This window comes from Perca fluviatilis, chromosome 18 (genome assembly GCF_010015445.1).
Source record: "Perca fluviatilis chromosome 18, GENO_Pfluv_1.0, whole genome shotgun sequence".
NCBI classification, from domain to species: domain Eukaryota; kingdom Metazoa; phylum Chordata; class Actinopteri; order Perciformes; family Percidae; genus Perca; species Perca fluviatilis.
The window spans coordinates 4706748-4731379 of NC_053129.1; the positions used below are offsets into that span (position 1 = coordinate 4706748).

Sequence of the window (24632 nt, forward strand, 5' to 3'; positions counted from 1 at the left end):
TTAGATTAGATTAGATCAGATCCAACTGTATTGTCATTGTGCAGAGTACAAGTACAAAGACAACGAAATGCAGTTTGCGTCCAACCAGAAGTGCAAAAAAAGCAGAAAAGTGAAATCATATCAGTATAGGACAAGAAATATAGTGCAGTGTAGACAATAGTATACAGTTGGTTTACAGAAGGTGGTGTAGAGTAATATAAATTAAATATAAATATGTGCAGTGTATTAGCAGTTACCTTATAAGAGCAGAATAAATATGGCTGTGTAATATGAACAATGTATGAACAACATGTACGGATATGTGCAATGTAGTAGCAGTAACATTATAATAGTAAGAATAATATAGATATATGCAGTGTATTAAATATATTATAAGAAAATAAAACAGAATAAATATGAATATTCAGTATGAACCGTATAGACAGATATGTACAGTATGTACAGCTATGTGCAATGTGGTAACAGTACCATTGTAGTACAGAAACAGTAACATTATAATAGTAAGAATGTAGTGTATGTGCAGGATGAATAGTATGACGAGCAGTAGAATATGGCTATATATATTATAGGTGATGTAGTCTTTCTTGCATGTTTTACAGGTATCCTCACCTTCTTAAATATATTTTTATTTGTCCTTGTCCTGACGGTGGCACTAGAATAAAGGGGAGCATGACATTTCACAAAAATCTCCCAATTATATCTTGACATGTGGAGATCATTAATAATTGTTTTAACAAAGATACATTGGTGAATTAGTAGCAATTACTGACAAGTGTATTTATTATTTTGATAGCTGTGACTTAAATAGTTACTTTGATTCCTCTGTATTCCAGCTTGACACATGATCACATGTGTGGAGACTTCCAACCCATTAACTTACTATTCATTCTGACTCAATTAAATTAGCCTTTTAGACACCAAAGAGAGAAGATTACAGACCACCATAAAAAGAAGACTGACACATGTGCCTTTTACATGCAAGCTCATTTCATTGCAGATATTTCTTCTGCCGGTATTCAGTCAGTATTCAGATGTTTATCAGTGTTTTAAGCCCCCAACGTCTCCGTCCAGGCAGCGCTGCCTGGAAGGCACTAAGATTAGGCAATGGTTGTGGTTAGGGTTAGGGTTAGGGTTAAGGTGAAGTCAACGGTCGTAGTGGTGCCTGGAAGGAGACGTCGGGGGCCTTAAAACACCATCGAGCTATTCAGATACTGTATAGTAAATCACAGTTAAAAAATAGCGATACTTAACATCTTGACATGTGATCATCACAGCTTGAAACAAACTTGTGCATGCGGAAAGAGTATCATTTTAACATCAGCTGAGAACATGGATCCTTCTATTAACTGCTAGCTATAATATGCCCCTCTAAACAATTGATCAGCGCACAGCTTTCTTATATAGCTTTCTATTCATACATAAACATCCCAGAACAAATAGTGGTAAAATCATTCCCAGAGACAGATTAAGCCACTAGGGGGCAATATTAGAGAGGACATATTATCTGTAGGAACGCCTAACAATTCCACCTTGTCCCAGGTTTGCTGCATGTCAGTTGTTTTGGATTGATTTGACTTAGATTTGTTTAAGAATATGTACCATGTAAGCATAATATCAACAGCAATATTAAAGGTATTAAAGCATGATTTTGATACTCGGCCCCTTTAAGACAGTGCCTGAAGATTGAAAAAGAATGCAGGAGCCACTTTATAGCCAGTAAGTCTTAAATTGAGCTTTACTGGTACATTTGGGGCCCCTGAAGAGTTTGTCTTAATTTTTATATTTTCTTTCTGCTCCACACCAAACCTGATTTAAATATTCTTTGTGTTGTGTTTCATGATGACCCCGAAGAATGCTAGAAGCTGAAACGCCTTGGTCTAACAATAAAGTTGTTCTGCATACTGTGTATGTTGCTGGAGTTTTACCTCTTATGATCTAGGGCAGGTCAACATTTAGTAAATCTTTGACATACTATTTCACAATTGTGACTTAATATTTCATAATAAATACATTTGACTTAGATTTTTTTTTGCCTTAGTAAGTCATAATTTTGACTTAGTATCTAATAATTTTGACATAACCTATAGCTCATGATAAATAGGTCTACTAGGCCTACTTAGTCCCACAATGGGGACATTAGCAGTGTTACAGCAGCATAGGGGGTAGTGCAAAAACAAGAAGCATCAGTAAAGAATGCAAGATATAATATATCAGTAGAAAAGGCAAGAAAAAGCAGTAAACTGTAAAAAAGCAAGTGACATTAAAAAAGCAGTAAACAGTAAAGGCAAAATATAATAGCCTAAGTAAACAGACTGAACGGTTGAATAAACAGTACTGATAGAGAAAATATTTATGATATTGCACAGATAAGTATTTTGACATGTGTCAATATAGTAGTATATATATAACATATTTGTAACTAAGTATCTCATAATTGAACCCTAACCCTCTTATTTCTATTAAGACAACTGTCTATTTTTCTATATTCAATTCAATTTCAATTCCATTTTATTTATAGTATTAAATCATAACAAGAGTTATCTCAAGTCACTTTACAGAGAGAGTAGGTCTAGACCACACTATAATTTGCAAAGACCCAACTATTTCCCACAAACAAGCATTTGGTGCCTTTTATTTTGTAAGTTGGAACCGGAAGTTATTTTCCCATGCACTAGCCTCGTAGATATGGGTGCTGCGTGCTGCCGATGTGACGTTGGTTACGTTACATTTTTATAGCATCATTGCAGCTAGCCGACATTTGCACACCTTGATGTGATGCAAAGAGACCGTTTTTTAATTTAATTTAATTTAATTTGTATCGTTAAGCTTTAAAACGTGTCGTCTGTATACAACTAGGTGAGGTCTCAAGGGAAAATATTAACAGTTGCGTCAAGCTTATAACAAGTTGTCAGCGTTATTAGCTATTAAACGATAACAGTGAAAGGCTAATGGGATTAGGCTAACGTGCTAGCAGTGAGCGTTCCCCGTGTCAACACATTATTTTCGGAACTAAAATAATTTACGTCAAGAGGGTGAAGGCATGTCGTTGGCATCCTGAGGTACATTACAGACAGTCATGGTTGGTGACAAATGAAAGCGGCACTTGTGAGTTAACGCTAGTTATAAACGACCTGCGTCTGCGGAGTGTGGAGAAATGAACACGCCGCTCGGGAGGAACGGGTTAATCGGGCTTGCTGTCGGAGCTACAGCCGGTTGTGGCTTGATTGCCTTCATAATATACAAGGAGATCGTTAGGAGAAGATCCCAGAGACTGGTGGTGGAGGCCCGGCCAGATTCCCGGCTGTTTGACGGGGTGGATAAAGCCGTGCTGCTGCGGGATGCCATGGATGCACAGGGTGGGTTGGCTCTGCTCTGCCTGGCACTAACCCGAGCTTGTCTTGTGTGTGCAAGAGAGCGTAATATATGTTTGTTTCCAACTGCATAAATGGTTCTTTCAAAAGTACCTTTTCATGGGATGTAAGAAAATCTCTCTTCAGTTATGATGATGAATCAGGTAGTACACGGGCCTCTGTAAAAGGGGACTGTGTGAAACCATGTAGACGCACCACTTCTGGACAAAATTATTTAATAGTATTGTCAATAATAGGAGGTAAACACTGGAATAGCTTGCCCCTCCCAATAAGAGAGTGTCCTACATTCAACACCTTTTAAACTCACTTTAAACAGTGGCTCCGAGAAAACCAGAGATGCACTCACTTTTAACTGTCACACATTTCATCACCCATACACTTCCACTGTTAAATGTAATGCAGTATAGAAGTGGATGAACAATGTCTCTGTCATCATTTTTTATTTTATTTTTGTCAATGTATATGTCACCATTATGTGTACCTTTTTAATTTATAGTGAATGAATGCTGTATGACTGCTGGCTGTCTTTATGTTAGTCCTATGTCACCTGCCTAGGGACTGCATTTGAAAAGTAGTTATTTTTACTAATTCTGGCTTATTTACATGGTGTTTTGTTATACAACAATGTTAATAAATATGCATGGTCCCTATCAAATAAACCAATAAAAATAAAATAACATGGCAACTTCATAGAATGTGGCATGCAACCACAGCTGATAGTAAATATCACTGTTTGAGTTAGAGATTGGGCTAGATTGCATTTTATTGGTAATTGAAAAGGACATTTTATATCACATTATGATTTTGTTTGTTTGCTTTAAGGCTTTTACATACACATTTGTGTAATCAAGACATCACTGTGTAACCTGCTGGCCACTAGACAATAACTCTGACTATACCAACATTTGACATGTTGCCTTATTCTGTAGTTAAATGAGACAAATGAGCCTGAGCATGCCTTTGCCCCCATCCCTGGGAGAGTCCTCATCTTGATCAGGTAGCTTTTTGCCCCAATTACTGCTCCTTTAGGTGGTTTGAATCACACTTATTTCGACTCCTCACCTGGGACAAGTTTACATTGGGTAGCCCTTCCAAAAGCTATTGCCCCTTATAACACAGCTCCCAGGACACCCCCACTCCCTACTCCACCACCATGTTAAAGTGGCAATGCTATGAGGCTAAAGATGAGGGACTTAAAGATTTAATGAGGCAGGAGCGTTAAAAGGAGACAGTTAAGGTGGTTCATGCATCTTGGGGGGGGGAATTGTTGGGTCTTTGTAAATTATAGACTGTGGTCTAGACCTACTCTATCTGTAAAGTGTCCTGAGATAACTTCTGTTATGATTTGGCACCATAAATAAAATTGAATTGAATCTTATCAGGCGGCCTCCTTGACACCTCCCTGTAACAAACCAGGGGCTCACACCTCAGTCTCCCAGGAGGAGCTGGAGGAATTGGGTAGGGAGAAGAACGTCTGGGCTACCTTTCTTAGCCTTCAGCCATCACTACCTGGATAAGCAGAAGAAAATCGACAGAGGGATGCATGTTCATGTTTGGAGGGTGGGAGAAGGGTTAGCTAAATTAAAAGTCCAAACTCCCATCTAATATGTTGTGTCTCCCCATCTCCTCCAGAGGTTGAGGCCCAGCAGCAGGCTCTGGCAGCGGTGGAGGCAGTGGTGCAGGGCCTGTCCCCGGAGCAACAGCTGGAGTTTAGGAACCAGCTGGACGATGTGCTGACCTGCGTGGCCTCACTGCGCTCAGAGGTGGCTGAGCTGAGGGGCGGCCTGCAGGACATCGCCCAGCAGATTATCCAGGATGTCAAGTGAGTCACAGTTGTGAACGGTATAGCATCTGCCCTACTGAGCCTTTTTGAGGAGGACACCAAATGAGTGGCAGATCTACAGGGGGGCAAGTGAGGGCAGCTGCCCACCCCACTGTAGAGCCTTAATGTTATGTGCTACATTGACAATTATGTTAGCGTTAGCCCATGCTAATGCTCGGTGGGGAACGTTAACGTTATAAGGTTACAAAATCGTTCAAAACACGTTCATTAAAGGGGTGATAGAATGATTATATAGGGTATTTCACACTGTTCCTTAAGGTCTCCTAATAGGGTATGTGTTGAAGGTAGATGCGGAGAGTAGCCTTGAGCAGGTATTAACACTCAAGGTGAGGCAAAGGTGATGTGAAAAAATGATGGGCTTTATTATCAATGACCCAAGTAAGGTCCATAAGAAAAAATGACAATAGAAAGAATTAACAAAATTAAGGAAAGTAACTAAAAAGCACTTTCAAAAAAAGATAAAATTCAAATAGACTTAAGTCAAAACAATCAAAAGTATAAATACACCACTATTCGCTAGTAGACCTTAAATCAGGTTTAACGTGGAGATCCTCCAGCAGACTTACGTCCTACTACCTTCACGTATACTCCAGCTCTCCCTCCTGAGCAAACACATGGCCACCCTATATAGCCTGACGCCACCCCTCAAATTGGAACATACCAACCTGTAAAACTCAGGGGTGGCTCAGGTGAGTAGGCCGTAATGGCTTCATACAGCACACATAAATATACAACAATCTAAATAGATACAACATATAATTTATACAATAGGTATTACCATTAACCACAGCCACAAGGTATCTTGTTGGCTGTAAAATATAATACACCACAAGTCATGTTTGTGACAATCTATAGCTTTTAAACAAACTATGATAAATGCATTTAGCTAAGCCTATCAAATAGTAAATCACCGCAGCAATAGATGTTAAAAATTTGTGCACAAAACTACGGGATTAATACAGGGAATTCGATAAATGACAGACAATATAAAACCAGTATAAATAACCGGACATAGACAGTCAAACAAACATGTACAAGCAACATTCTTCACTCAGTCTTTGAGATTAAAACAGGTAGCGCATCGCTACCGTGACGGCAGCCATGCGCCCCGTCACAGTATGTAACATTGTTTGGGCTGAAAATGGCCCAGGTGCTATTTTTTTTGGTCCTTATGCATCCCTGTGTAATGGCTCTATTTGGAACGACAGCTTTTATTCCAAATATGGTATGCTCATGAATATTTAGATGAGCTGCGCGCTGACTGGTTGAGGAGCCACTCACACAATACATTGGAGACGATACAGCAGGTCTCATATTTTAGACACACACAAACACTGACACACACACACACACACACACACACACACCGCTGCACAGCGCACACACACAAACACAGACACACTGTCTGTTACATGCCCAGGCGCGAGCCACAGCGCTAAAACAGCCAACTAGTGTTGTTCTAACGTTACTCTTGCGACATAAAAAAACCTCCACCAAAGAATCACAACTCACCTTGTAGCTAGTAAGTGCGGGAAGAGGAGAGTGAACCCCTGCAAGCCTGTCCTCTGCCAGTGCCTCTGCAGCGCTGCGTTAGATCCACAACTCCCTCTCGTCCGATATACTCGTTTTAACCCTTTTCTCTGGGCCAGTAGGCTCTTCCGTTGTACAGTCTGCAACACTGCCTTTACAACCGTGGTTCATTTTCAATATCCTTGCAAAACCTCCAAACTTTCTTCTTTTCTAAAGTACACAGCGCAGCTTGTGTGTGAGATCCTGACCGAGCTCCAGCTCAGCGGGTCTGTGAAGGGGGAGACCCGGCCAGCAGCCGCCACCTGTCCCGGCAGATTGTGGAGCTCGTAAAGTCCGACACTGTCTTACCAAATTTGCAATTAGCCATCAATTTTCATAAAACGTCCCATATTTGAGCTTTACATAGTTGATAATAATAAAGTCTCAGAAGTGAATTTTGTAATGGAATAGCAGAGATCTGCACGACCTAGATTTAGAAGACTAACTGACCTCAGATCAGTTAGTGGCCTATGTAAATTTTGGGGCGTTACAAAGATAGAAGGTAGAGCCAAATGAGGAGGAATTTCACGTCAACTTTTAGCTTTGTTCAGATTCACCCGTTTTCAGCAGCAGTTTCAAATTGTGAGATTTGCAGAGGAAAGAGGTGTCAATGGGATTTTGAGGTTCTATGTATGTCCTATTTGTCGTTTTTCAACTATGACAGGGTAAAATCGGTTTTGCATTCTGTAACCCCTTTAAGTTATTTTAAGTATAATTGTTTTGATAAAGGTAAAGACAGCACTAGCCTAGCCAGCTAACGTTAACGTTGGTTGTAGATAGAAGACAAATCTACTGCTAATTTAGCCAGCTATCCCACCCTGGTTTTTCTGCCTCACTCCCCGCCGCTAAGGGACTTGAGTCGGGATGAGAGTGGACAAAAGCCCTGTGGACACAGCACATCCACAGTTAGCCAGCAGCCAGCCACTATCGTTAACTTACAGCGATCCGAACCCAGTCAGCACAAACTCCAGCGCCGGGTGATAGCGATGCTAACGACAGTAACAGAAGGTTTTAATGTTCCGTCGGGGAAACAGGCTGTCCGATTCTGGCTGTCTGCGGTGTTGTGTTGAAATTGTCTCCCCTTTAGCGTTTAGCGGTCTTCTTTACAGTTACGTTGGTCCCACAAAAGGTGAAGGTGGGGAGAGTCCGAAAGCAGCACCCGACAACCATCCTATTGATGTAGGCGTATCATCGGCCGGTATCTCCAGGGCCGCGAAGTAAGTCTCTTAGCGCTGTTGAGTAACGTTACAACAACCCCTTTTCCCCCCAGTGCTGAAAACATCCAAAAAGTGACCCTGACGTGAAATATATTGTGATATTGTGGTTTTAGCTGCTGCCTAATGTTAGCTTGCTTGCTCGCTAGCTGGTCAACTAGCTTGCTACCAATACAAATCGAATTAAGAAAACCTAATTATGTGGGGGTAACTGCAGCTATTTTGATCAAAATGACACAAAATATAAACGTTACTAAACGCAACGTGGATATAACTGTAATGGATAAACCCATCCGTGAACAGATATATTTGAATCAGCAATTATGTTAAACGATGAAAACTACAACTCCCATAATGCCACTTCATGACGTCATCAAAAGTCCGTGTTCACATCACCATCGACAACATACTACACAGTGCTAGTTAGGAGATTGATTATTTTTATTTGATTATCTAAACCATACTATAAAATCCACTACCTCTCACATATCACAGCAAATTAAACCAGGTTAACAACAAATACAATGGGATTAAGTAGTCTAAACATATCTGTTGTGTGTATGTGGCACACATAGTCATAATTTCTGATTAAAATAAGACTCCTATTTTCTATTCTTATTCTATCACTAATCATGATCAAACAAAAGGTAAAACAAATGCTATGATAGAGGAAAAACTGTAAAGCTGCATTAGATAATTCTATTTGTCACACAATCCATTTACATTTGGGGGTTCCCGTGTACCGTCATCCCCTTCCATCCTCCCAAGACCTCTTGCCACCCTTTTGCCCACCCCCCATGAAAAATGTTCTAGATCCGCCACTGCACAAAATACTATATTTCTGGCAGGGCCATCATGACCAAATCATATTGTGTGGACAAATAATATTTCAATCCACAATATTTTACTTTAAACTTGGAATCCTTACATTGGTGATTTTTTTGTAATAATGTTTCAGGCTAAATTCCTGGGGAATGTTATGTTTTTGTATTTAAGTATTTCCATTAATAAAGGCATAGTGCATCTTTAATACATGTCTGAAACAGATGCATACAGTGTGACTTGGTCAAACTGTAGATTTCATTTTTTTCTTTGACAGTAACTTTGTATGAAATTGAAAAATCTGAAGGGAACGCCGAGCCTCGAAAGGTTGTGTTGTGTTTAATGTATTCAGCGGGGGAATAGTTTTTTGCTGGCTCCACCTCACAGATATCTCTGATTTGAAAAAACATACCATGCAAAATGGAAATATACACAAACTAGAAACACACAGGTATGAAGGAAAAACAAAAATGTCAATTTTATTTTTTGATTTGTAATTATTATTATTTTATTATAGAGAGATATTGGGGGGGGGGGAGCTTCTTGTGTCGCAACTAACCAATGACAGAAGGTAAAAGACCTACAGAGACACTTTGATTAAAAAGTAATATATGGTTTTGGATGTAAAATAGCTTACAGTTTATGCGTCTAACGTCACCTTGTTAATAATTAGAACATCATTTATTGTTTGTCTCTGTTGTACTTTGATGAGAATGGCTATATCACTCAAAAATCTGGTCTGAAAAAAGAAAAAAAAAGATCACACAAAAGTCTTTGGAAAACTTTCATCTTAGCAAAAAGATTCTGCAAAAGTTTCTGTTGCATGCAACTTGAGGCAGCAGGATTTCCCATCTCAAGTGATTGCAGCATAAATGTATTCTTGTGCTCTCGTCCAAATAACAGTAACTTGCATGCATAGCACAGCATGCATGTCAGTGTCCCAACAACAAATGTAAAGGGTCAGTCACAGACTATGCGCTCACACTGTAAATATCGCAGATCATTTTCCTCTGGCTCTTATACCATAAGTCTCTCCCATTCCACCATGACACAAGTTATTAAGGAGCAACTTAAACCTGCTCAGGTGAGTGAGTTGACAGTTTGTAACATAGACATAAAATGGAGTATGGGTCATTTTGTTTCTATAGTTTGTAGCTGACTTTACAAGCTGACTTCGCTATTGGCTGTTGAAACAGGTGACGTCCCTTACGCTCTAAAACCAGCCTCTGGAGACTTGACAAGCTGAGTCGCAGTTAAGCGTAAAGTGTAAAATCACCATTAAACATGGTCTCAGTGCACTTTACAATTAAAGGAACACAGAAATAACAGACAGCAACAAAACAATTAAACAGCATTAAAGCAGTAATAATAAAGAATGCAAAACCAGCAACATAAGAGAATAAGTGAAAAAGGTTTGTCTGTGAAGGACGCAGACAGGTTGGTGTGTTATGGTTGGCTATAGTATAATGAGTAGAGGTGGGTTTTCAATCTAGATTTAAAAATCTCACCTGAGTGAGCTTCTTTAACATGTGGTGGGAGGCCATTCCACAGATGAGGGGCACGGTAGGAGAATGCTCTATAACCAACAGAATAATTGTTTACTAGGGGAAGGACCAGGAGACCAGCATCAAGGGAGCAGAGAGAGCGTGCCGGTGTTTATGGTGTAATAAGCTCAGATAAATAAGGTGGTGCGAGTCCATGCAGGGCCTCATATGTTAAAAGAGGAACCTTAAAATCTGTTCTAGCTTGTACTGGGAGCCAGTGAAGAGAGGCCACAACGGGTGTTATGTGATCATATTTTCTAGTCAGGATTCTGGCTGCAGTGTTCTGAGTAAGTTGAAGGCCTCTCGTGGCACAATTTGGAAGACCAGAAAAAGGGACATTGCAGTAATCAAGTCGGGAGGACACAAATGCATGGATTACAGTTTCAGCATCATGAAATGATAAGATTGGTTGAATTTTTGTCTTGGTAATAGCCTTGATGTGAGACAGGAATGTCAGGCAAGGATCACAAATCACACCAAAGGTTTTGATGCTTGAGCTTTCCGAGATAATACAACCATCAATAATAATACACAGATTCTTAAACAAGTGACCATATTTGTCATAATATGTCTGTAGGAGTGCCTTAAAGTCTTAGACTGAAAGCAGAACATAATGTTACAATAATCAGAATGTTATAATAATGGGGTGAAACACCAGAGTGGGGCTGGCTCCCCACATGGAGGTTGCCGGTGTTGTTTGACTGATTTGAAGGTGTGCTCTTCCTCCCCCACATTCAGAAAGGGAGTGGAGGACAGTCAGCGGGTACGTCGGCGGCGCCATTTCGTCCACAGGGAACGCAATGACTCCACCGGCTCCAGCTCCATCTACTTCACTGCCAGCCAGGGCGTGGCCAGCACGTATGAAACGACCAGCGAAGGAGGGTATGTCGTTCAAAAGCATACGCTCCCTTAATGATTAGTCGTACTGTTTATATTGTATTTCTGGTGATTTCATATATTATACTACATAATGTATATGATTGTTGAGCAGTATTTTTTTCCAAACGGCATTCATTTTTTTTGTTCAATACTCCTACCTTTTTTGCTCTGTTTCATAGTCATTTGATCTAGAGGATGGATAGCCGAACCGAGCCAGGTTCAGACAGATATTTAGAAATGATGTTTGGGTTCGGGTCGGGTTCGGGTCGGGCTCGGTCACATCAGCGTGATAAGGCATTGAACATTTTAAATTTAAAAAAGCTTATTATGTAGGTGCGCGCCTGTGCTAACGTGCGCTTGTTGCCCAGTATGCGTTGATGCGCTCATCTGTTGACATTTCCAAATGCCTTCCTACAAACGTACATGTGTCATTAGTATGAGAAAAAAGAACGATATTTTCGGGCTCGGACATAAATATCTTAATGCCTGTCTGGCTTGGGCCGGGCTCGGTTACTGCTCTGTCGGACGCGGGTCGGGCTCGGATAGAAAAATGCGGCCCGATCCGCACTCTAATTTGATCCATGTAACTTTAAAAAATATTGTTCATTGCAGCTTTTTTGTTGTTGTTGTTGTTGTTGTTGTTAGTGTCTTTGGTTTGTGGGGCAGATTGGGTGGCAAAAATCCTTATCCTCTGGTAAAGAGTCCTGAGTGGCCTGTGAGTCAAGTAGTAATCTTGTGCAGGACCAGGTCAGGCTGAGATCCAGGTTTCATGCAACTGTTTCTTTAAAGGCTTTTTAACAAGCTTCATTAGCTAATTCCTGTTAATCTCTAAAACAACTATTTAACAGGCTGTTAAATAGCGCCCAGTGTGGCTAATACTGAGTAACTGACTGACTGACTGACTGACTGACTGACTGATGCCAATAGTATAAACTTTACTTGTCCAGGTTTTGATTCTCACCCTGAGACACAAATCAAGCCCCAGCTTGTCATCTCAGTGTTTCCTCTATGTTGATTTTGTAGTGGCGGCCCACCATGGCAAAATTTCTCGCCACCACGGTATCAGAAATAGGGCTATACAAAAAAATGTAGTCATGGTTGCCTTTTAAATGATCCTGCCGACATAATGCAATGATAATGAATAATGGCTGCCGCTCACATTGCAATTTAACAACAGGTAGAACTATTCAGAGGTTACTGGGCCCGTCCACTTTAACTCCACATACTGTTGTGTTGATGGAGTTTATTGTCAAAACGTTCGCTTTCTTCCGAGTCGACTATTAAACGAACAGCTCCACCAAAACGTCACCGCGGTGGGTCCGTTCTAAGTGTGGACCTGTTGTATAGATGTTAAGTGCAATATAGTTCCTCAAAAAATACAGTTCAATCGAAAATATGCCTCATTGTGTGTGAATAGAGGTGAATCAATATATTTGTTTGTGTTGCAGCGAAGTGTCAGTTCCGTTTCATACGTAAAACATTTGCCAGTGGGGCGCGGTGGGGGGGGTTGTTGTTGTTTGGACAGACCTGCCCCCACTGCTAAAAAAAATCCTAAAGGAAACACTGTCATCAGTTTCATAGAGACTACTTTTTAACAAGCGATACACCCGTTATAACTGCCAACAGTGTGTTCTGTAGATTATTCCGAGTAACAGTGACACTAATCCTGGAAAGTGATGTTGCTGTTGAATTTTGTAAATGTAATTTTTTTCAATGCTGTTAGCACCACACACAAATTTTCATTCACCTTCATTGTAACAGATATCTTTTGTTTTGTTATTTGAACGAACTGACCCTGCAAATGTACCGGAAACTAGTAGTAATAAGTAATCATAAATGAATATAATGTGAATTTCCAAGTCTGGTTACTTCATTTAAATCTCCAAATTACTAAACCACCAAACACAAACCTGCGTGTCCCAGGTACTCGACGGCCTACGCTGAGTCCGACTACACCGATCGTGACACAGACAAAGAGGAGGGTGAGCAGGAGCCTGAACAGGAGTCTGAGGAAGAGGAGGAAAGGAGCTGTGCCACTGTCCTCACCATTCGCCAGGAAGACTCCCAGGAAGAAGAAGAAGAAGTGGAGGAGAGAGGGCTGGAGGAGGAGGATGAGGAGGAAGATAAGGGGAGGCTTCAGCTGGTGACTGAAGTTCCCAGTGGGGAGCTAGCTCTCCTCCTGGCTCAGAGTGACATCCTCCACACAGGAGACGCCAGTTTAAAGGCAGAGGGCTTTCGCCTGCTGCTAGACAACAGAGCAGAGGTAAGGGCCAGTAAACAAGTGCTGAAACTATTCATAATAGAGGTGTCACGATTTAGATTACATTTTATTTATATATATATATATATATATATATATATATATATATAGATAGATAGATAGATAGATAGATAGATAGATAGATAGATAGATAGATAGATAGATAGATAGATAGATAGATAGATAGATAGAAAATGAGCTTTCAATTTCAGTCATCAAAAGCAGAATCAGCGATTCTCAGGTTGTTTTTTTCATCCAGCCCTGCCTACTTGTGCATGTCCCAAGAAAGAAATAACGCATAGAGACAGCGTAGCTTACCGACCGGTAGCATGCAGCTCATGACGCAGCATAACATTAGCTTAACGGCACTTTTCCTGACACCACGGCCACTGCTGGAGTCGGAGAAACAACAGAACTGGAAAATCCTCCTGCTTCCCTGAAGTCACTGGTGTAGCAACATTTTGCCTTCCTTGTGAGTTATATGAAAACACACACAGACAGCAAAAGAAATGGACAATGGGACACCGTTGTTTTCTACGGAGACCAGTGAAGGATATTAGAAGCACTTTTCCGGGGATGGCTGAGCGTTACTACGCAGCTGCAAACTGAGCTTGCCGATGTAGATGTGACGTGAAAGTTGGAAGTCTTCTGGTAGCTGTGCCAAGAGAAATCTCAGTCATTCCCTATCTTGGAGAGACGGAGAGCGTAGGTATATGTAAGGAGATAACATAGGTACAGGCTAATTATTGCTAACTAAAATGCTAGTGAACATTAGTAATTAAATTTAAACAGCTAATGTAAGTCGAAACTGCCTGCAAGCTTCTCCTGTACTATACAGTAATTCCTCTTCTGTGCGACAGAAAGTTGTGTGGTTTTGACACAATCGTTAGCCTATTTTTATAAAAGCGTCTGCTACGGAGCCATAACGTGAGCTACAAGGTAATGGAGCCTTTTATACATTGTTGTGTTTCTTTAGAAATAAACAACGGACAAATGGTCTTTAAACGCTTCAGATTTTCAGTTATTCGCTGTCAAAGTAACGGCAAAATGAATGGCAGTCAATAGAATGCTAACGGCACTTGATGGCTTATTAGCTTCAAAATGGCTCCAGAGGAGGTACGCTTTGTGGAGGCTGGCTTACCCCCTTGAAAACACACCACAAACTCTAAAGTGTTGGCCCAAGATGGGGCTTCATGGTGCATTCAGGTACACCCTGTAAACTCCAACAAACCCTAAACTGTTGTAAAGAACCTTTCTGCCATCTAGTGACTTTTATTGTTGCATAGCTGTCAGTGCTGGGGGGGAAAAAATCTGACATTGAATAGAACAGTGGATTTGGAGAATCTTGACACCCCTAATTCATAATAATAATTATTATAGAATAAAGTTTATTCATGTAGCACAAGTACTGTATATGTTCTGTGTCCACAGTATGGAGACAGCAGGGAGTTTCTATGGCGACTGGCTCGGGCATACAGGGATATGTACGAATCCACCGAGGATAAACAAGAGAAGAGGGCCTACGCACAACAAGGTACACACACACACACAACACACACACACACACACACACACCCCTAATACAATGATTATTATATTAAGTCTATAAATAATAAATCAAAGTAAAACAAAGGTAGAATGAACCAGTCAAAAAGTCTGGGGGGGGCACCGTTCATCTGCATGTACTGTGCTGCATCAACACAGAGACGAGCTCGAGCATGCTTCGAACTCATGGTTTGAGCCGTATCGGAGTGAAATTGGAGGGGGGAGATAAGGCGATGCTCCAACATTTTAAAACGTACGTTTCTTAATTTTTCCCTGCATTCCGTCTCTCCCTCCATGTACTCCAGCTAGCTGCAGTTATGTTTGAATCTGATATGATTGAATAATGCCAGGCAGGTGTACATTTCATTTTTCATGGCTCTCTAATGACTTATGACCGATACAAATTGTATTGTAAAAATGAAATATTATGTAGTTTAAAGGCTACATATACTTACTGTGTTGCATTGTTTTTTTTCTTGCATCCAGAAATTAATTTATAATGAAATGCATTAAGAACACATTGACAGTGCAATCAGTTCTGTTTTCCCTAGCCAGTGCCACACTGACATAAGTGCTTTTAAATCAATAAAAAAATAAAATAAAGGACACTGTATTGACTGTGCCTTGAACGTCAAATATGAACGGGCTTATCTGCTAATGTTAGCTACCGACCGTTACCTTGAAACCATCCAGCAAATAGACGGTACCGTAGGATGATTTAACGTCACCGCTCATTTTACACACAGTTTAATAACAAAACAAAACGCTGAGTGAACATTACTAGCTAGCTACGTTTTTCATGTTGGTTTAGAGCGGTATGCACCTAGCCTGGATGCCAGCCGAACCTAGCCCCGCCCACAAAATTCGAGGTCGGGAAGTTCGGTCTGGAGTCGCTCCGTTGAGACGCAATTATTGCCCGAACAGGATCTGTTCGGACCAATCAGATTGTCGGACAGATGATCATCAGAAACCGAATCAACCACGTCACCAAAGAACGCTTGGGTTGAATTTGTTGAGATGTGTAGATTCCACCATCGCGTCTGTAACAGAAGATATCGACAGCGCATTCATTCTAAAATCCTCAGCAGAGGAGCCTCAACAACTGCCCGAAAGCATGGTAGCGTTATATGGTGGAGCGAGATAGAGAGAGACTGAAGAGAGAGAGCGTTATATGGTGGAGCGAGATAGAGAGAGACTGAAGAGAGAGAGCGTTATATGGTGGAGAGACATAGAGAGAGACTGAAGAGAGGGAGCGCCCAGCGGCGCTAGAACAAAGCCGTGAATCAGAGAAATAAAACGTGTTTTCGCCGATCCATCTCTAGAAATGCGACTGTAGCAAGCATGTCACTATCGCTAACGTTATCCACATTTATATTTACACGCAACAAATGATATATCCAGCTTCAAAAAGGTCTAAAAGTCGGAAGTTAGAACGAATGCATTGTGCAAAGAGTGGTTGCTATGGAGACGATACACAGTGTTGAGTTCTGTCAAAGCCGGTCTATTAGAAGTTCTTTGACAGAACCAAAGAACTTCTAATATACCGTAGACCGGCTTTGGTTCTGTTGACAGCTGAGTTGAGTTCCGTTGCTCTGATTAGATGGAGGTCTATCCAATGAATGCAGAGGCATTTTTTTTCCTGGTTCGGTTGGAACACGCCCCATAATCACAGCCCAATGGAGCGGTTTCAGACTCATATTCTGACTGGAATCTGAGTATGACCACGTCAGGCTAGTATGCACCCCCACTAACCTGGAAAACGGTTTTAAAAAAGTAACGTTAGTACAGCGTCTCCTGCAGAGGGACTGTCACCGCAGCGTTGGCTAACGTTAGTCTTGTCTCATCTGGGGTCTGATAAACAGTAAATTCATCAAATTCAGTGTCCACAACGCTATTTTCCAATAAACTGTAGCTGTCACATTTCACGGGACCCGCGTGAGTGCGGATTTCATGTCGCGGCTTTCGTCGCAGTTTGTCACTTTGCCTAAGATTGAGTGACAAGCAGTACTCGCCGTGTTGTTTATTTGGTTGCCATGACTTCGCGAGTGATGACGTCCTGTCACTGTTCCAGTTGCTCACCCTAAGGGGAGAGAGCGCGGATGACAGTTCATAGCGGAAACCCTGTTGTGCGTCTGCCCTATTTCTGATATTGTGGCGGCAGAAATGTCACCGTGGCCAACATAGAGGAAACTGCATTCCGTCTGAAGATCCTCCACCCCCCCAAACCTTCAAACCCCTCCACTCAGGTAGTTTAAGGAACCTGGGAGTTTGGAATATACCCAGCAATAACCAAACTACTGTAGACTGATTACAGTTACTGCCTCGCTTATGAGCACCTGGTCAGTTTGTTCAGGTGGAATGTAAAACCAGGCCCTGAACCCCCACACAGGTGTTTTGAGTTAACCTGGCTGATTAGACCTCTTCCCAGGACTGTGTGTGTGCGTAGACTGATTTGACATCTTCCTGAGTCTCTTGTTAGCTTTGTTGCACCAGTTAGGGCGGGACAAATGACAGCTTGACCATTCTTATTGGTAGAAAAGATCTGTGACCTGATTGGTTCCCATCTAAGCTCTGGCCCACCTTCAACTTAAGCACAGAGTCCAATCAGCCAGATCAACTGAAATCGTGTGTGTGTGTGTGTGTGTGTGTGTGTGGAGGCTTTAAGACCATTGTAGTTTTTTAGTCACTGAGCTGTGAGCTGTTGTTGCAGGTCGAGAGGAGGCCGAGCTGGCCCTGAAGAAGAACGGCCTGAATGCAGAGTGTCACAAATGGTAAGATGGCCAACCTCTACCTAACCTTTCAACTCTGCATGGATATCGCTGCCACCGCTGACGAGATTCGGTTGTGTTGTTAATGTCGCAACTGTGCGATGTTTTTGGCTCCAGGTTTGCCGTGCTGACAGAACTGACCTCCCAGCATGATAGCATGCATAGCAAACTGAAGAGCAGCCATATATTAAAGGTAAACCCAGGCACACGTTTTGGTTATTTAATCATGTTTCAGTACAGTTTCCTTGAATCCTTAGAGTTGTGTACCGCATATGACTTTTTGAGTTTCTTTGTTTGTCCGATCAGGAGCATCTGGACCGTGCACTCGCCCTCAGAGATGATGACCCCATGTGTTTCTACCTGCTTGGCAGATGGTGCTATGAGGTGAGAGAAGGGGGGCTGTATTTCAGAAGTTATTATTAACTCTGGTCTTATCAGAAGCACACTTTATCAAAATAATAACACTGAACAAGCAACCACATCAAGTACGCTCGTAGTAGTTGAAAGGATTCTGTGACAGCCGTGTGTCTGTGTCTCTGCAGGTAGCCACTCTGGACTGGTTGGAGCAGAAGGCAGCGGCTGCCCTCTACCAGAGCCCCCCCACCTCCACACTGCATGACGCGCTTGAGAACTTTCTCAAGGTACTAGAGTACTGTAGACGTAGAGGAACGAACAGGAAGCGGGGGGGATTTTGGATGGGTCGCGGAGCGGATTTTATTAATTTTTTTATGTTGGCGCGTCTCCATCCCACTCCCAATTCTCCCCGGTACCGCTGACACCGTGAGTTCAAAGCATGCCCCAGGCCGTCTGTGTAGTCTCGCCTTGCCAGGCCTATGTCCACAGCGCTGGGAAGGAAGGTCTGGCTACACCACACAACAGTCCTGGATAGGAGAATTAACGAGTGTGGATCGAGTGTGGATCTTCAAAATAGTTTCGGGAAGGAACTGGTTTTGGGTGGAACATTTGCACCCCGCAAAAGAAAACGCTACATACAATATTAAATGAAGGGAACTGTTCACACAATACAGTTACGTGAGCTATTTAAATAAGATGTATACATGGTTAAACATCATTTGCTCTTACCAGTGTATCGCCATGTGTATTTTGTCCATGGCAAATCCCCGCCAATCGGTCCCAAAACGTCCCAGTTAGAGAGGAAATGATGTAAACATATTCTTTGTAAATCTTTACAATCATTCCCACAAACCCCCCCCCCCCGCCGGGGCCCCCCCCCTTTCCTAAAACTAGCCCCAAAAAAAAACCCCCCTTTTTAACTAGCCATTTTCAGCCTGTAACGTTGCTCAGAGGTTCTGGTTAAAGTAGTTTTAAAGTTAACTCCAAGAAAGCGGAACGTGAGGGACAGATAAACAGCGCCCGCCTTCCCTCCATGCAACCAGAGACTGTCATCCGGTAAACCTTTTGGACTGGCGGAGCTCCGGGCATTGCGTTGGTCTGGTAAATGTAACGCAGCTTTTTGTGGAGCGGAAGTTCTCACCGGTCCACTGCGCTCCCATGCTCTGTGTAAGATGGCGAGAGCTTTCTGCTGCGTCACTCGCCCACCTGCACTGCTTATCGGTGGTAGAACAGTGTAGAGACACAGACAACTCGCAGGGAGGATGGCCAACAACAAAGGGTCCTGGCTGGACTCTCACCAGGGATGTTGCGGTGAAGTAGTACATGTTTTAAACCCCTCTCGCCAAATAACCTTAGAGCCCCTTACCCACAATGCTTTGAGATGATGAAAAATGAGGAGGGGGAACTTGGTTTTGTTTTCCGTAGGCCCTCCACCTTTAGCCGAGTGTGTCTAGTGGGCTTTTCCTCTTTGTATAAATGTTTACCTTTGACACGTGATTGTAAAAGCGACCGCTCCATTAATGAAGTCTTGGTCTCGTGTGTCTCTGTATTCCAGGCAGAGGAACTCAGCCCAGGTTTCTCCAAGACCGTGAGACTTTACATCGCACAGGTAAGCACTCGGGTGATCCCACAGAGTCGTCTGATAGATGATTCAACGGAGGGACTCGACCACACCCAGGCAATGTGGTTTTGCCACGTGACGGGTTCTGCCAGGATCATTTTTCTGAAAAGGTTTTGGCAGGTGGAACCAATTTGAGCTTTTCCAGGATCATTTTTGTTTGTTGTTGTAATACCTGTATCGGCCACAAGAGGCTTAAGTGCACCCATAGACCTTTTTGTTAATATGATTCTTTTTTTTTTACTTTTACAGTCTGAGTGCGCCACTATCCCATGTTCTACTGCTGATATAAAGACATGACAGTAATGTTACATAACTTGCTAACACACAATATATGTACCAGTGCATGAATGAATAACAATTCACCTGGAAAACATTAATGCCTTTAGTACTATTTAGAACATAGGAGGGGGGGGGGTAGATGCTGGGTCGCACCAGATACACGTGTGGACGTCGACACGGACATACTGTGACATACTGTGCACGCGCTAAATACTTGGGCTTCAACACCATTCAACGGACTTTACTGCAGTGTTTTTATTTAACATGCATCGCTGCATGTAGCTACATGCTAATGTCAGGGAAAGCAGTAATAACCAGGAATTATTCCTGTTGGAACATCGTTGCTTGTGTCGTGTAGTGGTTTCGAAGCCTTTATCGGTGATTTTTCACGGTAGAATGGGACTCTGCGCTCCGTTACAGCCAGTCTTCGTCTGCAGTTACAACCCCAGCGTTGCGTTGTAGCAGGTTTCAAATGTTGCTGGCCCTGCGCTGTATGCCCGTGTTGACGCGTGTGTTGGCTGCGATCTAGCATCTACCAACACGGGGTAGTTCAGCCTTTTGTGGACAAAATGTGTGTTACAACAACAAACACTTGGAAGGTAAACATACTGACCAGAAATTCATCCAGCAGCAGCCGACCCACCTGTAGGCAGCCGTGTCGGTGTGGCTGCTGTACACAACGTTAGCGCTCCCTTTGTTTCAGTATCGCCGTTCTACGGGCAGACGCCTGCGTCGCTTTACAGGCCCTCAACCAGCCGAAGTAGCTTACAGGGCTCGAAAAACCTTATTGCATAAGTGTCCCCAGCCCCCCAGCCCTATTCCCGACCAGTCAAACAGTTATCAGATTTGTCTTGTGGGAAGCAAGTGTAACTGTGAAGCCTTTTTAGGGGCCGTCCACACCAAAAACTACGTTTGTCGCGTTTTTAACTATGCCGCACGTTATAGCCTACAACTAAACCGAGACAATGCAGACAACACCAGTGTTACATACATGTTTGAATACAGTGCTGCTCGGGAGTATAGGACCCCATGCTAAAGTTGACTAAAAAGAGGAATAAAAAAATCTTTTGGAAATGGATCTTAATGCCTTAATTGAAAAAATGAGGAAAGATCCAACCTTTAAGGACCCCAGTTTTGTGAATGAATAATGTATCCTAAATAAATGTTCTTCCTTAAAATACCCCCCTGTATTTTAAGTATATACACCCCTATGTTAAATTCCCATAGATGCAGGCAGATATTTATTTTTAAAGGCCAGTTATTTCATGGATCCAGGATACTATGCATCCTGATAAAGTTCCCTTGGCCTTTGGAATTAAAATAGCCTTCAACATACCTAGAGATTGGCATGGGGTACTTTCCATAAGATCATCTCTCAATGCAAATCAAACCAGCTATTAGGCTAACTGACATAAAACCATGCCAATCTGTAGGTATGGTGAAGGGTATGTGATGATGGTGGGCGTATTTTAATTCCAAAGGCCAAGGGAACTTTATCAGGATGCATAGTATCCTGGATCCATGAAATAACTGGCCTTTAAAAATAAACATCTGCCTGCCTCTATGGGAATTTAACATAGGGGTGTACTGACTTAAAATACAGGGGGGTATTTTAAGAAAGAACATTTATTTATTTACGATACATTATTCATTCACAAAGAAAATTGGTGTCCTTAAAGGTTGGATTTTTCCCAACTTTTTCAATTAAGGCATTAAGATCAATTTCGAAAAAAAAATTTTTTTGTTTTTTTTATTATTCCTCTTTAGTATTCCTATACTCATGAGCAGCACTGTAAGTTCAGCAATTTTGTGTCTCATAAGTTATTAAATTGTGGAATTTTATCAGATGCAAAAAACAACCTATCAGCATAACAGATATCGCCCTATTCAGTTGGCCAGTAGTGTGTTGTTGTTGTTGTGAGGAACATTAACACTAATCATGTTCTCATTGAACTGTTAGTGTCACAAGAAGCTGGGAAACCTCTCTGAGGCCACAAACTGGACTGAGCTGGCTCTGAAGATGCCCACAAACTCTAATTATGTAAGAGCACACTTCTACTCTACCTATTATAACAAAGCTTCATAATATTCACCCCAAAAATGTATTCCTACTAACTGTAACTGTTCTATTTTTGCCTTTTCTTTATTTCCAAGGATGAAACGACTAAACTGGAGGCTCAGCTTCGAGTCTTAACTGACAGAAAAACCTGAAATTCTTTGTTCCTGAGATCCAGCAGATGAAGCCACTCAGCCGATGGCACTGATTGGCTAGTCAGGCCGCCAGTCCGTGTCCATCCAATCGGCACTTTTTTTTTTCTTTTCCTTTGTTGGTGGATATCTACATACTGTCACTGTGAAATGGAGTTTATTGATATGATTGTATATTTATTTTCTTTAATATTGCTTAATTGAGTCAAGTTTGCTTTAAGTAGTACATATTTTAATGTATATGGTATATTTTAAAGGTATAATATGTAGGAGCCAGACATACAGAGAAGAGAGAGCGCAGCAGGGGTTGAGCGAGCTAGAGAGTGAATGAAGAGAGGGGGCGACCAAAGCATCAGGAATAAAATGCTCTTCTCTCATTGGCTCACATCGGTTATGTCCTAAAGCATAAACCCACACAGTCGCCAGAAGGTGCCACGTTGTCGGAATATGAGTCAACGCAGAGCTTCATCCGTCTGTTTCTTTCATGAGTAAAATAGAGACTTTGACCCAGGAGATCGGGATCGCTTTTTTTAGCCTTCCCCAATGTTTGTTTTCCTAAGCGTGTGACGTTGGTCACAGTTGTTTTTGTCATTTATTTTTTTGCGTTACTAAAGCCTTTCCCAACGTTGTTTTCCTAAACCCAACCTTTTTTTAGTTTTTTACACGCGTGATGTTCTCGCGATAACCCTACGCTGTATACAGCGGATGTAAACATACACACCACGTACAGATAACACGCCAATTGGCTTTAGGAAAGTGGCGTGTATGTTTATGCAAAGTCATGATGCTGTGTTGGCTCAGAGCACCTTTTAATCTTGGGGCGCCGCTATGAGACACGAGGGGCAAACGATGGTTGGAAATGAGAATGCCGTTATTGAGGTTACACACCCACGGGGCCCAGCGGCGCTCTGCTGACGCCCAGAAACGTCCCGCCACTCCAAAGTAAAAAAAGAAAATCCAGGCCGAGTCTCTGCACATCCAGACACCACCACGCTTCTAATGGGTCACAACGGATGATTAAAAGGAATTTCTTTTCTGTTGGGCTTTAAAAAAAAAAAAAAGATTCTAGGCAAGCATTGCATATTATACCTTTTAATGTTTTTACTAATAATCAGCAAGTAAACAAGTAGGTTTTGTTTTTTTAGCATCATATTCTTAATTTAACATGCAAAATTACAAAAATAATCATTGTCACTTTGCTACAGTGGTTTCCAGTCATGTAGATGAAATACATTTTTATTTTACCACCACCACACTGCATATGTTCTGACTGGCTGATAAATGTGATGAGTTATCTGGAAACAGAGCTGCTAATCCAGTTTGATCAGTAATGTTTTAAGGGAGTTCATCACTATAACTAATGTCAAATTATTTATTTTATTACAAATTTATTCTATATTGTTGTGCTGGGTCCTGCTCAGTTGCTTTTGGACAGAGGTTTTGTGGATGTAAATGGCACTTCATTAATGTAGATGTAGTAATAACATTGTAGTATTTTGATCACAATATCACCCATGAAGTTAAGTTCCAGTTAAGATCCAATCTCCCTCCCCCCCACCTCTGGTTGTGACTGAAAAATATGCTAATTTTTGATGTGTACCTAATTTTCATTTGAGTGCATTTGCTGCCTTTGAACTTTGAGTATTTTTACATTCCTTTTAATTTTCTAAAGTTTGTGACTCAACATGACTTTAATGGCACTTTCTATTTTAATGTATCCTTGTTGAGGTTAATTATGCAGTCACCGCTGTTAAAAACAGTGGATTTGTTACATATCCTCAATATTCAGATCCCGCAATGAAGTTAATATGCATTGAAGTGACACATGGATAACGTTGAATAAAATGATTTAGTGCTTGTCTTGTAAACTTGTAGTTGAACCTTCTAAACGTGAAATCCTTCCATGACGACGACGCTAACAAATGATACCAGTCAATATAATGGTAAAACAAATTTAATTTAGCCTTGAAGCTTATATACACAACATGTTTTGGTAAAGACAAGAACAGAAAAAGGGACACATCGGTAGTGGTGTGGCTGGAAAGAGGGGACATCGGAGATATTACACGCAGAATAGCTTTGTAGAAATGCTTTCAACAGCATTCCTCGGAAAACATGTCCCTGTCAGAGGACACCACTCAACAGAAACGCAGACAAACTTGACAGAAAAAAAAAAGATCAAACTATTTAAAATAGTTTACAAAATAATTTTACGCACTCCATACATGAAGCTGCAGAGGTGCACTGCATTCAACAAAGATTTTTTTCTTCGAATTAGGACTAAGTATCTCTTAATTATCAGATCTTTACTAATTATGCAAAAAAAAGGATCTAAGGAAGTAATCGAGACCTCGT

At 41.6% G+C, this 24632-nt stretch overlaps 1 protein-coding gene across 2 annotated transcripts; it reads left to right on the forward strand.

Moving 5' to 3' along the window:
* Nucleotides 1-2684: 2684 nt before the first annotated feature.
* rmdn3 (regulator of microtubule dynamics 3) lies at nucleotides 2685-22879 on the forward strand. Of its 2 annotated transcripts, XM_039782764.1 has the most exons (13): nucleotides 2685-3356; nucleotides 5004-5193; nucleotides 7893-8000; nucleotides 11102-11245; nucleotides 13166-13505; nucleotides 14934-15036; nucleotides 17758-17818; nucleotides 17933-18008; nucleotides 18122-18199; nucleotides 18358-18456; nucleotides 19725-19778; nucleotides 22030-22110; nucleotides 22224-22879. In XM_039782764.1, the coding sequence occupies exons 1-13, from the start codon at nucleotides 3155-3157 to the stop codon at nucleotides 22278-22280; spliced, it is 1593 nt and encodes a 530-aa protein (XP_039638698.1). In that variant the 5' UTR covers nucleotides 2685-3154; the 3' UTR covers nucleotides 22281-22879. The 2 variants fall into 2 exon arrangements, with proteins under 2 accessions (XP_039638698.1, XP_039638699.1); XM_039782765.1 differs by lacking the exon at nucleotides 7893-8000 and having other exon boundaries at nucleotides 2687-3356.
* The last annotated feature ends 1753 nt before the right edge of the window (nucleotides 22880-24632 follow it).